The sequence below is a fragment of the Pygoscelis adeliae genome, unplaced genomic scaffold (genome assembly GCF_000699105.1).
Source record: "Pygoscelis adeliae isolate BGI_AS28 unplaced genomic scaffold, ASM69910v1 Scaffold399, whole genome shotgun sequence".
NCBI classification, from domain to species: domain Eukaryota; kingdom Metazoa; phylum Chordata; class Aves; order Sphenisciformes; family Spheniscidae; genus Pygoscelis; species Pygoscelis adeliae.
The window spans coordinates 1,675,566-1,690,078 of record NW_008825609.1 but is presented as its reverse complement, the minus strand read 5'-3'; the positions used below and the strand labels follow the sequence as shown (position 1 = coordinate 1,690,078).

The following is a 14,513-nucleotide window of genomic DNA, read 5'->3' as shown; positions in this document are numbered from 1 at the left end:
TTCTGGTGTCTCACAAGGTTACCACCGTCCTGGTGCCAGGTACTGTAGGTTACAAGGAGCAGTACCATCTCTCTTCACAGTAGTATGAAGTGATCACCCACTGAAACCTTCTTAGGAGGGATTTCCTGCCCCCTCCCAGTCTCTGAACAAAATGGTGGGGAAGAGATTCAATCCTCCTTCATTCCCATAATGGGAACATGGAAAACACGCCTGAAAGGGTCATGTTCCTGCAGCGTTTCCAGCTGTCCCCGGACATCCAGGAGATCAGGAGAGGTGATAGAGGCTGTGTAGCAAGTGAGGTATTTCAAGATTAAAAACTGTACCCAGCCTCTGGGTGAAGTGGTGAGGTTTCTTCTGTAGCCTTACGTGATTCATTTCCTGTTTCTGCTCTGACGCTGCTCTTTCTGTGCTTCTTTTCTCAGCACGACTGAACCATGGAGCTTCGAGTGGGGAACAAATACCGGCTGGGCAGAAAGATTGGCAGCGGTTCGTTTGGAGACATTTACCTAGGTAAGTCTGAGTCTCTGTCCTTCCACCTGCAAGGTTGTTTTTCTCAATTGTGTCATTGTTTTGGAGTTGTTTTTCTTGCCTGTTGATATTTGTGGGTACCATGTAAGGTTGGAGGTGGTGGAGAGAAAAAGAGCTTCAAGTAATACTGCTAGTTGCTGCCAGTCCTCTGATGGCAAAGAAAGTGGGATGAGCTCAGCTTTGCCTCGCAGGTATTGGAGAGACGGTGGTGTTTGATCAGACTGATTTAGATTTGGACTATTCAGGGCGTATTTGTCATACACCCTACTCCAGCTCTCTTGCTTCCTCTTCTTGAGCTTGGGTGTGTGGGGGTATAAACTCTGTAAAGAGTGGGTGGTGGAAAGGGAGGAGACGGCTGTTCCTTCAGGATAGGATGAATTAAGTTTTGGAAAGATTGGTAGTGGAAGAGGTGGTCCAGCACCTGTGAGAGAGAGGTCTGAGACCAGGAGGTGTAAAACAGGTCAGGCCTGGTTAAAGTCCTGGGGCCCAGATCTGTTAGATCTATAATGGGATTTAGAGTTAATGTCTAGAATGACCTGAGCTGGGAGCTCAATGGAGAGAGCCCATGAGACGCTGGGTTTCCTGTTACAACGGCAGGTCACTTGGGGAGAGGTTCTTCCAAGCCAGCAGGCTGATGTGTAGATATGTTTCCTGATGCTTTGCCTGCTGATGTTTTTATTGGCTCAAACCACGTGGGGCTGGAGTGGCGAGACTATCTAGTAGCCTGATTGATCCCTCCATGAGAGCTGGTGTGGCTTTACCTCTTGTCTAGTTCTCACAACTACCTGTTTAGCTGTAGTCCTGCAGGCCAGCAGAATGATTGCCCTCTCCCTTCTTGGTGTTTACGCCCTTTGGGTCCTTACAAATGGTCATCGTATGGTCCTTGACTTTTAATTTGCTCAGTTGAGTTGTATTTTGCTTCCCAGTCTATCCACCACTCCTCACTCTTGCTGCCTCTTCAGTTTTTCCCAGCTTGTCCATCTGCTGAGCAACTTGGAGCCTACACAGCATTCGAGGTGTGGCATTTCCAGTGCTGGGCAGCAAAGGGCTACCCTTGAGTGATCTGTAATGTGATGCCTCTGCATGGACTGCTTTGGGTCTCCTTCACCAACACTGTATTGGGTTGCAGAATTAGCCTTAGTGCACTGTCAGCTGTGTTGTAGGAAATCTCTTCTAGGTTCTGCAACATCTTCCCGTTCCTTTCACTGAATACCTCTAGTTCAGATTACTTTTCCCTGTGTTTGTAAATCACCTTCTGTTTTCTACCTCTGGCTTTTATCTCCAGTTCCCTCTTGCTTTATTATTCTCTCTTGATTGGTGTTGGCAGCCTTTGATTAAGTATCCTGTGGGAATCATCAGTAACAGGCTTTGTTGCCACCTTTATCCAGAGCATGAACAAAGATGGTAAATGGGGGATCTGGGATCTCAATTCCACCATGTGCTGCCTTCACTGCAGCCTAATCCTGTATGTCACTCTTCTGTGGCCCTCCAGCCAGTTAGTGTCTTGGGTGACAGTGCTTTCAATTCCCAGGTGCTAGGGATTGAGGGGTGATAGCCCAGACACAGCATTTTCTACCTATGCTAGGGCTTGAAGCCTTCCAGACCCTCTCTAGGGGCAGTAGAAGTTGTCAGGATCTTGCAAAACATCTGGGAAGCGTGTGGAGAAAGAAGGGAGGTGCTGAATGGAATGGCTTCTGCATCACATAACAGGTCATCCATCTGTGCAAAGGGTGCATAGAAAACACGGGCTCTAGTGACGGGGTTGTGCCCACCTTGCCCGTAACCAAACAACATGAGAGGCAGAGGAAGCCCCAGTGCCCTAGTGTGGTGAGCACAGTGGGATGCCTCCAACTGCCAAGTTCAACCAAGTTACTTGAACGCAGTATCAAAGCCCATGTGATGTTCATTGAGGTGCAAGCCAGCATGTTTTGAAGCAGTGATAGCGAGACTTCTTGGAGCCTGGGTGACTCCCCAGCCTGGAGGGATCAGGCATGTAGTCTCTGATGGTGTGTCTGGAGGACGCTTGTGCTCGTGCTATCCTCTCATGATCTGTTCTGCAGAGAGAGGGATTTATTCACGAGGACTTCTCTCCTGCACCAGATTCATCTCGCAGTTCTCTCTCCTGATAATGGTGTGGAGACGGAGCAGAGACAGACAAGACCTGTCTCTGAAGGCGAGCATGGGCTGTATGGTTTGTTCCCAGCTTCTCCCTCTCAGGATGTTAGTGCCTTCACTCACTCTGTAACTAATGGGTGCTGCGTGCTGTGCTCTTCGGGATTTGCTTGTGGGTTTTCTGGCAGAAGGAAACTTGAATTTCCACATGGGCACACACAGGATGGACTCCTGTTAATCCTTGGCTAGGGCTTAAAGCACAATCCCTTGCTTCCATGCTCTACCTTGGGGGATAGATGTGCTATGGGGGGATTCCCCCAGCGTTGGCTCAGCAGGGTGGGAAATGAGATCCAGCTGCCCTGGGCCTTGGCTACCTCATTTGCCTCTAAAAATGCTCACTCAGAAGAGCAAAACCCAGTTTGCAGAGGAATTGCTGAGACCTTTGGGCTGTCGGAGGAGAAGTGCTTTGTCAGAGGTGTTGGCCAAGAGGCAGGGCAGGGTTGCTGGACGTGGTAGGAATCGTTGGGGCTGGGATGCGCTGGAGGGGAAGTTGGCAGTGGAGAGGAGCTGGGGACAGTGGGGCAGACAAAGCATGCTGGGACCTGCGCTGGCTGGGGACAGTTCCTGGTGGCAGGCTCCTCCCTTGCTGGGAGGGGAGTGCCTTCCCTTTGTTTCCTGGCCTGTTAACTCTCTCTCGTCCTATCTGACTTCTTCCATCTGTTCCCAGCCCTCCATTCTTCCCGCGCCAAGCTGGTGAGAGGGGAGCGGGCAGTGGGAGAGCGGGGTGACGTGCCTGTTGGCTTGCCCGATGTGCAGGGAGGGCGGTGTTTATCGTATCAGACATGCAGCAAGGCTTTCACTCCAAAAAGATCCTGTTTAGCCAGTGACATCCTCTGTCCCCGGGGCCCCATTTCAAACAGCTTGTGATGAATGAGTTGAATTTGTGCAGCCCCCACAGCGGAGCGAGACTGGGGGTGGATGTTAGGAATTATCCCCAATCCTACATACGTCTCTTGAGTGGCTGAAGCTAGGCGGGCTCTGCTGCGTTTGTCTGAAACATGGTGCTTTCTAGCCTGGAGAGGGAGCGGAGAACTGTTGCTTTTGTACTTTTATCTTTAAAAAATATGGTGGTTAAAGCATGGAACAAAGGATCAGAGAGACTCCTGCCCTTGAATTCCCTCCTCGCTTGTGGTTGTCTCAGTCTGCGTATAGATCTCTAGCCAAAAAATGGTAGAGGGAGCAACGTGAAGACACGGGGGTTTGGGGAGGGGGCAAGCCTAAATTATTCAGTCGGTGACCCCCTCAGCAAAGAATAGCTCCTCATTAGGTCCAATTGGTCCTACTTTTGCTGTTCCAGGCCACAGGGTTGTTTCTTCTTTTTCTAAAAGACGTAACACCTGTGTTTGGCCTATGGAGAGTGTGGGGCTGAAGGCCATGTTGATCATTTCAATGGCATATTCACATTTTGCAGAATCTTAAGTTTTCTTGATGCTTACCCCTCCTTTCCCTTTTCCTGCTTTACATGCTCACAGATAACACTCCCCACCTGCAGACAGCCTAGTAGATGGATGCATAGTCATCTTCCTAAACACACAGGGTAATGTGGAAATGAGAACTCATTCTTCTTTCCATTGTTCAACTTCGGGGAGTAGGGTTCATTCGAAATGCTACTGCTGCCAAAAGTCAGCAAGACTTATCATTGCTTGTGTGTCAGCAGATGGACTAGGAGAGGGAAAAATTCCCCCCAGGGAACGGACAAGGGAGCTGCTGCAGAGCATTTGGAGGAAAATCTTCACAAAGGCAGGGGAAAGAGAAGGGAAGGAAGCAGTCTTATCTATTTGGATGTCCTGAGTGTTTCCATACTGAATGAGGGACAGTGATTGAATACTAATATAAAAGGTAGATACTAGTCCAGGGCCATGTTCTTACTGTGATCTGAGCCCCTTTTCCTGCTCTCTTCCTCCTTGCGCTCCTGATGCTTGTAAGAAGGGTCCTGTGGTGGAGTGAAGGGAATGTACAGGCTTGCTTTGCTGCCCAGCAGTTTTTAAGTAGCAAATGTCAGCATCTTTCCAAAAGTAACCATTGGACAAATAGCTTTAGCTCTCAGGATGGCTTTTTCTCTTTTCCTTCTCCTGGCTCTTGACTAAAAACCCTTATTAAATTAACCCCATTGCTCCTCCTTCCCCTCCCTCAGAGCACCCTAAATAATTCCTCTCCCTCCTTAGTGTTTACAGCCTTCAAATATTTGCAGACTGTTGTCATGTCCCATTCTTCCTCCCCACCCTTCTTAGTTGTATCTCTTGTCTATGTTACATATTTAGCTCTTTTAATCTTTCTTAGTAAATCAATCCCTCTAGGCCCTGATCGTTTTTGTTCCTCTCTTACAAATTCCTAGCAGCTTGTCTGTCTCGACCTGACGCTGTAGTATCTAGATGACGTTGTTTTGCTAGCAGGCAGCTCTTGGCTAACTTTGTGTACAAGCCAGAACTCTTCAACAGGAGATGGATCTCCTTAGGATCCAGGGGAAGATGGGATCCAGTTGTGTGAACATTTCCTTTTTCTCTTTGGTCCCTGGCTCTGGAGACGGTGTGTGAAAGAGGATGGATGGAGAGAGCTATCTGCAGCTGTCCTTGTGGACTCTGAAAGCCTTATCACAGGGATCAGGAGGCACAAATTAGCCAGAACCACCAAAACTAGCTATGGGATATCTACAAAACATCACCTTTGACTCCTGCTCATGTTTGGCATGCACCTTCTGGAGTAGTTTATTTTATGACAGTGTTCATAAGCTGCTCATGATCAGAGCTGCTCTCTGATTTGTGTTTGAGTGCAACTTTTAATAGTTCCAGATACGAGGAAGGGCTTGTCAGTGTGTGAGAAAGGCATGGGACGGGGGGAGAGAGAAGCAAGTCTTGAGTGTAATTCCCGTGACCTGTGTACAGATCTTCATTCTTTCCATTTTAGGATGATGTGAAACATCTGGAATCCTCTCAGCTAGTACGAGAGAAAGACTAGCCTGTTCTTCCTTTGACAGTGCACTTTGGGACCAGAATGCTAGTTTTCGTGGCTGACAGCTCAGTTCTTTTCAGAAAGAAGCATGTTGGGGTGGTAGTTTTGTGTCATCGCAAACTATCTAGCAATACCTTCAACAAAGGCATCTGAGTAGTTTAATTCTGTCCCGGATACAGTTTATTTCTTCATGCTTCTAATTTAGGATATAGCAAATGTTTCTGTGTTGGCAAAAGATAAAGGTATTATTAAAGCCCTCAGGAGAGGGAGAAGCTGGAGATTGGGAATTGTCTGTATTGAGCAGGTCAGGGCTGTGGATAAACCAGAGGTAGCTGGGAATGTTAGCAATGTCTCCTCCTGAACTAATTGGCTCTGTTGAAATGATGTACCTGAGGTAACCAGTAATTTTGCTCGGGAAGAGGTACTCCATATCACTGCCTGGGGGGCTGGCTTGGGTTCAGGGCTAGGTATATGATCAGGGACAGCTAAAACTTCCACTCAGTTTAGGTACTGTTGACCTCCCAAAGTCTGGCACTTTTTGAGGTAACAAGGCAGTTAACACATTGTGGGGCTGTTCTAGCCTGGCTGCAGGATCAGAGCTGGTTTCTTATTCATGTGCCTTCCTCTGGGCTTGCCTTTGCAAGTGGCAGTGCTGGAAACTCTGTATGAAGTTGAAGTGGCCGAGTCTCATTTCTGTCACAGAGAATAAGTTTCAGGGCAAATCTTAAGGTTTTGGCATCTGTACAGGCCTTGTTAAAAGTGTTTAGCTTCAGTGGAAGATTGCACAATCTTCATTTCACCCTCATTTCTATGCAGGAGCCAATATTGCGACTGGTGAAGAGGTGGCCATCAAACTGGAATGTGTCAAAACCAAACATCCCCAGCTCCACATTGAAAGCAAGTTCTACAAGATGATGCAGGGAGGAGGTGAGATGGAGAGGAAAGGATGGGGCGGGGGGAGTGGTTGAAGAAGGAAATTATTCTGGAGGGCCTTAGAAAGGAAATGATTTGGTGTTACATATGATCTTCTCAGCAGGGGATGCAGCAGTTTTCCTCTGTTCCGTGGGCTTAATCTTTCTCTTTCCCCAGTGGGTATCCCCTCCATTAAGTGGTGTGGAGCAGAGGGGGACTATAATGTGATGGTGATGGAGCTCTTGGGGCCCAGCCTGGAAGATCTCTTCAACTTCTGTTCCCGCAAATTTAGTCTCAAGACAGTTCTGCTCCTGGCAGACCAGATGGTGAGTTTCCTCTGAAGCATTTGTGCCTGCTCTCCTTTTCTATGCCTTTTTTTTTTCCCCTCTTTTCTTTTTTTCCCCTCCCCCCTTCCATTCCCTCTGCTCAAGAACTGCTGTATCCCAGGCTTTTTTCATTTAGCAGCAAGTGGCTGCCAGGTTTCTATTTCTTGATGAAGCTGGGGGCCTGGAACCTAGGCACTGCTGGCTTTTCTTGATCTCCATCCCTCCTTCTTTCCCCTGCTGCTCACCCTGTATTAGCGTTGCATGCATAGATGCTTTTGCCTGTGTGATGAACAACTGGCATCGCTACCTATCTTGACTCAACTGCTTGTGCCCTGGGTTTAAGACCCTTAAGGCTCCTTTCCCAGCCTGGCTAAGTCTGACACAAGTCAACTTTCAATGCTGATGCTCAAAGTTTTAGTCCATACGAACTTGCTTCCCATCCTTCCTTGTGGTGCTAATGGTGACCTTCCCAGATGGAGGACTGGGCTGGGGTACAGGGTTGAATTCCATCTCCATTCTTCGTCTCCAGATCCTTCTGCCTCCAGAGGGTGTATTTTTCCTTGGCTGTTGTCTCTGATATTCTCTGCAAAATGTCCCTTTCCCTGCTTTGACACGCCAGTGTCCTGGACAGGGTACTTTTTTTTTTTTTTTTTTTAAAACAGATGCAGTTATGATAAGTTACCTTCTCGCTTGTCTCACTATTTATTTATTTATTCCCCCCCTCCAGATCAGCCGTATTGAGTACATTCATTCCAAGAACTTCATCCACCGGGATGTGAAGCCAGACAACTTCCTTATGGGCCTCGGCAAAAAAGGCAACCTAGTATACATCATTGATTTTGGTTTGGCCAAGAAGTACCGAGATGCCCGGACCCACCAGCACATCCCTTACCGGGAAAACAAGAATCTGACTGGCACAGCCCGTTATGCCTCTATCAACACCCACCTGGGAATCGGTGAGCCTGCTGTTGCCCCTTGGTGGGGCTTTCCAGGGGAGGTAGTGTGTCCCCAGAAGGAGGGGGTTGGGTTCTGTGCCTGGTTCCGCTGCTGACCTGTGTTGAGATGGTGCGTAAATAGCTTTGCTGTTATGCCTGTGTTACCTCCCTGCCTTTTGCGGCACTGTGAGCTCTTGAATTGTCTATTGGTATGTGTTTGTGTGCTGCTTAATACAGTGGGGCCCTCTTACAGTGGGGCCCTATTTCAGCAGCAAGGCTGTGACCTCCCTGACTTCACTGCTACTAACTCTGCCTTGCACAACTTTTGCAGGCTGATTAGATATGTAAAGGAGATGTTTGCAGGCACTGAGCCTTTGGGGATATGTGCAATTGAAACCTCTCTTGTTGACTCCTGAGTGCCTTCATCAGTGATTATTCTGTAGCTGTCAGAGCTGGAGGATACAGGCCCACTGCAATATGGTGATACTCCTGTTACCCACCACTGAGGATGGGGACAGCTGTGTGCTGGAAACATACAAGAAGCTGAAATGAGGGGAGGCTTCCTACTGCCTGGACATCCAGGTTTTGTGATTGAGAATTGGCTGTCACGGGCCTTCAAAATAAGTGTGTGTCTGTGAACCACACTGCCCTGTTCACCACTGAGAGAGACTGAGGCAGCTTTAGGGAGGTAGAGCTCTGCCCTTAGTGTCTATGGCTAGTACTGTGGGGATAAAACTAGGCTGGGGAAAAGGGCTGGCCAGGTCTTACGCTGGTGATGGCCATCATCCCAGGTTTTGTAAAAGCCTTGTACAGGTTAGTACCCGCCGCACTTCAACCTCCTGAAGTCACCCAAACTCTTGTCCTGGGAATGAGCCCCTGATGCATAACACCTGGTTGCTGTGAGGAGCAGAGGTGAAAACCTTGCAGTTTTCTCTTCCGTTCCCTGACCAGATACTTCTGTCTGGTGTGTGACCTTTTTCCCCTGCTTGGGCTAAACTTAGTCCACAGTGTGAGAGTTTCTTATTTACTGTAGGGTCCGTTCTGAGCAGGCTGACTCAGTTCTGCTACTGGTTGGCAAATCCAAAGAGCAGAAACACTGAAGCTGCCCTGCCTGCGGACCCAGGAAAGTAGCTCCTGTGCTCGCAGCTCAGTTTTTATTTGGGAGACCTTATTCTGAAATGTATAAGCTGGGAATTTGAAAATCAGAGCAAGGAACTCAAACCTTTTAAACTAACAGCTTCCACAGGATTTCATGTCCTCATTCTTCCTAGGGAAAGCTTTCCATTCTCCCCTCTTGCAGATGGTTTCTCAGAAATCTGGAGTCAAGACTTGACCTGCAGAAAGTAAAGCAGTTTCCCACTGTCTTCCTTGCTTAATACTGTATAATGGTAGACTGAAAATGCTTTATTTATATCGAAATGGGGAGTGTTGTGTGTTGGGAGTGGGCTGTGATCTCCTGACCTCTTCCACGTAGTAAAAATAGTTCTCATAGAGCTTTCCGAGTTGGTCTTCTGTATTTTGGCTTGACCTGCTTATATATAACTGACTCTCCATTGAATTCTCAGTCAAGATTTCCACAGCCATGGTAACTGCCACACGGAGACATGCACAAAATAATTCTCACTACTATGTCTGTCGATTCTTTTGTGTGTGCCTGCTCTGTCTGAACTGATCACGAGAGGGTAAATGTCTGGTTGTGAGGTTGGGGTTTTTTTTTTGGTTTTTTTTGGAAGGGCTTTGTTATTCATCCCACCCCAACTTAGCCCTTTACTACTGGTGCTTGGCTTTTGTATCAGGATGAACAAGCAATGTCTGAACGCTAATCCAAGGGCGAATTGCATATGCCATTGGTCTGAGCACAGCCGTCGCTCTCTTCATGCCCTTTGCTTCGGGGAAGTCTGGGTGTGAGTTACTCTGTGCAACAGGTCTCGGGTGTATTATCTCCACGTTGCAGATAGTTCACCTGAATGGCATAAAGGTTACATGACTTGCCCGGAGGAAGGGGGATGGAGGTGTCAGGGTTGCAGCTCGAGTTCCTGTTTCTCAAGACCTTGCCACAGGGTGTATGACAGACATGTTTGTGAGTTAGCAGCATTGCCATGGGAACTGTCGCTCTGAATTTTTTGACTTTTCAGGGACTAAATTCTCTGTCTTAATGTTACATTAATGCGGTTTAGGGAGAGGGAAGGAACCAGGTGCTGGGGTATTCGTGTGACGGGAATAGCAAATGAATAAATGCCTTTATTTGAATGTGCAAGCTAAGGGTTGGGCATTCCGATGTCTGGAGGAAACGCATTCTTTTCCCAGTGACCGGGCGAAAAAGTAGGAGGCGAGATTGGGGAGGGTTTCCACAGCTGGAGACTTGCTGTTGGGGGAGTCATTGGACTGTGCGGGCTTCGGTTCACGCATTCCAGTCAATTTTCACATGCTCTGGGGATGAGAGTCCCTTGCACCCTCTGGAGCTTGTAAAGTCTGAAATAGATGCCCAGGGGTGCCCAAGAGACAGTCTTGGAAGAAGCCTGGTGGGCTCTGTCTGGATAACAGGAGGCTGGGGGCGGGGGGCAGTTCCTCCCCAAACGCGTGTCCTAGGTGGCATCAGCATAGGCTGTGCAGATCATAAAGTTCTTCTGCTCATCCTGCCCTCTGTCACCCGTTCCAGATTTTTGTGTGGTTTTAAAGGCTGTTGCCATGCAGTGGGGAGAGAAAGGGGAAGTGTAGTCCCGGCATGTGCAAAATCAGATCCGAGTATGTAGTCAGGAAAACATTGCTTGGTTAAGACTGCTTGCAGCTGGGCTGGCTCCAGTGAAGACAGCTGATTTCTAGGGAGTCCTGCATGGGAACAGCGTCACTTTGGATAGGATCAGGGTGGAGGGAAGCACTGTCCTGGGGGACCAGGAGGCCCTTAAGGCTGCAAAGAAACAAGTAATGTCATGAACCTTATGTCCAAGGCAACCAGTCCTCGGTCTCCCGTCTTTGCCCAAGCATGTCTTCTGCAGGTAACTCTCTGTCCTGCTACTCACCCCTGACTCAGCTCCTTCTGAGGACCCTGCTTTGGGAAGGGAGTGAGGGTGTGGGCTGGCTGGGAACCTCCCTGGGAGTGGGAGGGAACCGGCAGGAGATTGCTTGCAGAGTGGGTTGGGTTTGAGAGGTGATACTGGGTTGCGTGGGAAGGCGACCTCGTGTTTTCTATTGGAAGAGGGTTTGTGAGTGAGGGACGAAAGGATGAGTGTCTTATTAAAGTAGCAGTCCCCCATGTATTGTAGGAGAGCTGAGAAGCTGAAATGAAATGGAGAGAGGAAGTGTGATGTGGTGTCGCAGGTCATAACTGTAATCCTGCTTCTGGACTGACTTGCTCTGTGCATGCATTCACGTCATTTGTGTTTCTCTTTTCAAACTGTAAAGTAAGGTGGGTTTTTTTGGGTTGTTTTTTTTTCCTGTGTCCCAGGGATGCTGTGAGAGTTAGTCAATTATTGTCAAGCTTCTAAAGGTGGAACACAGTGATATTAAATAATGTTTCTTTGGTGTGTAGAGGTGAACTTTTTTTCCCCTAACTCTAATTACTCCACTTTTGCTGTCTAATGTTATCTAGTATCCTGAGGATGTTGGTATATGAGGCTAGGCAAAAAAAAAAAAACCCAACTTAAAAAATTTGGAGATGTGTAATAGTAACTGAAGATGAACAAAGAAATGGGATGTAGGAACTGTTGTTCTTCACCATCATCCAAGGTTTTAATTCAGGATCTTGTAGTTAGGGTTACAGGTGAAAGACAGCTATGATGTTTTGAGGTATCTTGACAACTGTGACCCATCATAGTGGTGCTTCGGGCTCGTCATAGATTTGAATCTCACTGAAATTGTTTCAGTGGACTACAATGTCCACATGTACCTGAGACATTGGACATCGAGGATGCAATGCAATCAGACATTATCATTCAGCATTTTAATAATTAGGTGTTGTGCTTGCAGTTGTTTTTCCTTGATCATATTGCTGTGTTAAGGCACAGTTAAGGCGTGTTTGCATGCATGTAATGGATACTTGTGAGCTGCCCAGTTTGGTTTTGTAACCCCTTTCGTTGCCTCCAGTAAGGGCTTGTAGCATCCCCCACTGACTTCAGGCTTCCTAACCTCAAGTCTCTAGTTCCCCAAATCACTAGGACTGTACCTAGGCATACGTTCGCAGAACATCTCCTGTCCTGGATGGGATCGGTGCCTGTGCTTAAAGCTGCTGTGCTCCACGCAAGTGGAGGTGTGTGGTCCAGCCTGCCCTAAGCAGTGTGGAGTTCAAGCAAGATTTTGGAGGCAAGATCACGATTTATTCCTAAAAGGCTGATTTGCTTGTTCAGTTGGTTTCTCTGGTTCCTGCCCTGCCTTTCCCTCCTCCTCTGAGGGGCACCACCACACTCTAGACAGGGAACCCACAGTTACAGGCTTTAAAGCTACATCATGGATAAGTCAAGGGCTGGCAAATTGCAGGATTGAGGTTACCCTTGTCTCCTGTGCTTTCAGGCCCTGGATGTGCATTCTGACTCCATTTGCACACACCTCCTGTCTCAGGATGTAGGTCATTATCAAATATTGTTTAGTTTTATTTATTTGATATGCATGGTGTGTAATCGTGGCCCTCTTAGAGTACATGTATCCCAACCTTAGGCCAAATGCAAAACTGTGGGTTTCTTTTCCCTTCTCCCTCCATAGCATCTAAGCATCTCCCAGCCAGTCATGTAGTTATCTTTGGCAGCAGCCTGATGAGATTAGGAAGTATTAGCCCCTTTAAAGTGGGCAACTTGAGGCAGTAAGTTAGTGAGGTCAAAAAATGCTGTTATTTCTGCATGCTCAGAGTAAGACACTTTGGGGATCTGCAGGGCTGCTTTCTCCTCTACTCCTGTCTTGGAATGTGGTGGTTTTATGGCATTTCATGTGCTTTGACCCAAAGGCTCTCTCTTCTCAGTTATGGAGTGATGAGACCCTCCTTTTCTTCTGCAACCACAGTGGGGGTTTTTCCCCCTAATATTAACTTGCCAAGCCCCCTAGTTCTTAAAAACACTAGGAGGTTATGAGAGACATGCAGGAGGAAGAAAGGCCCATGGTGACTCACAGCTTGTGTCAGTACATCTGGACGTCTAGATCTATGACCTGCTACAGCTACTTCTTTGTCAGGGTTCAGTTCAACTGGCAGAATAAGGGGTAGCTGTAATAATCTACTGGCCTTTGAATGGGGCAGGTGGTAGCATGTAACTGATACTGAGAATTAACCCACAGACCAATAAATAATCTACAGCATCTTCCAGGACATGGCACTGAATCCAGCAAAATGTGCTGTAGTAGTAAATTAACCTAACAGATGAATCTCGTTAGTCTTTCCTCTACCCCTGTGCTCTCCCTCAAGCCATATTTTGCCTGTCTGTTATCTGTGTAAGTTGTTGTTCTCCTCAAGATGTAAAGTACTTTTTCTAAAGTGTTTATTTTATTTTATTTGGGAGGGGAACAAGGGCAAGAGCTTCTTGGCAAAATTTATAGATACATTTGTATTCACGTTGGAGGAGCTGGGCGGAGTTTCACAAGTTAACCAGTCAACATTTTTCAGTTGCTGAGATTCTGCATCAACTCCATCTTGAGCTAACTTGAAACTTAAAATGGCTTGGCCGTGCCAGAGAACAAGTTCAATGTGGAATGTTTTTGTTTGGGAAACAATTTTTTTGTTTCATAAATACACATCTAAAGGTGGGCCCTTACAATGGCATATTAAGGGCAACCCTTGCTCTGAGTAGAGTTGGTAGTGATGCCAGTTACACGGTCATTCCCCATTTGGAGGGGAACCTCTTGTTCCAAGTATACCTCTGTATTCATGCCTCTTTCCTCCACAGCTTGAAAAATGCCGCCAATCCGGAAAGATCATTGTACAGTATTACATGTTAGGCTTCTCTAAACTATCAACAAAGTCGTTTACCACAAGAAGGGGTCGCTCAGTTCCTTGTTTCTGCCCTGTGTAAAGAATATCAGCAGGTTAATTAGAAGATGTGTTTGAAAGGGTTGTGTTGGGCTTAACCTCTGTTAGCTTTGTCTTTCCGTGACTACCTCCATCATGACTAATGACCAGGGTGAAATATCATTCTGGGTGGAGAAGTGTAGGTGCCCTTTCTCTGGGACTGGGAAGAGCAAAGAGGCAGTGTTGCTGCAGCACTTCTTGAGCTGTTGAATTCTTGTGTGAATTAAGGCTTGTCCAAATGAGGAGGTAGTCAGAGTAATTATTCATTTATGAAGTGGGTTGGGCTATATGGGGAGAGGAGCACTTTAACTCTTGCAGTATGAACATCCCCACAGGAATTTGTACTGGAATGTCTTCTACAAGTTTGTCTGTCCGTAGAAATCTACCAAAGAAGAGAGAGGGGTTGTTTCTTTTGCTCCATGTTCACCTCCAAAGCCGTGTGATTGGTTGCTACTCACTCCTTGCCCCTTTGTAACTTCTTCTCACAGAACAAAGTCGCCGTGATGACCTGGAGAGCCTGGGCTACGTGCTCATGTATTTCAACCTGGGCTCGCTGCCCTGGCAGGGCCTCAAGGCTGCCACCAAGCGCCAAAAGTATGAGAGGATCAGCGAGAAAAAGATGTCAACGCCCATTGAGGTGCTCTGCAAAGGGTACCCTTGTAAGTGCTCTGATCTTGATGGCTGTCTTGTCTGATGCATGGCTTG

General features: G+C 47.4%; 1 protein-coding gene across 1 annotated transcript in view; it reads left to right on the top strand.

Moving 5' to 3' along the window:
- Positions 1-421: 421 nt before the first annotated feature.
- Positions 422-14,513, top strand: part of CSNK1E (casein kinase 1, epsilon) — a 17,655-nt gene continuing 3,563 nt past the window's right edge. The window contains exons 1-5 of the mRNA XM_009332648.1: positions 422-510; positions 6,466-6,576; positions 6,739-6,887; positions 7,615-7,843; positions 14,297-14,467. Of these exons, the coding sequence (XP_009330923.1) occupies positions 435-510; positions 6,466-6,576; positions 6,739-6,887; positions 7,615-7,843; positions 14,297-14,467 (736 nt within the window). The 5' untranslated portion in view covers positions 422-434. The remainder of the gene's footprint in view (positions 511-6,465; positions 6,577-6,738; positions 6,888-7,614; positions 7,844-14,296; positions 14,468-14,513) is intronic.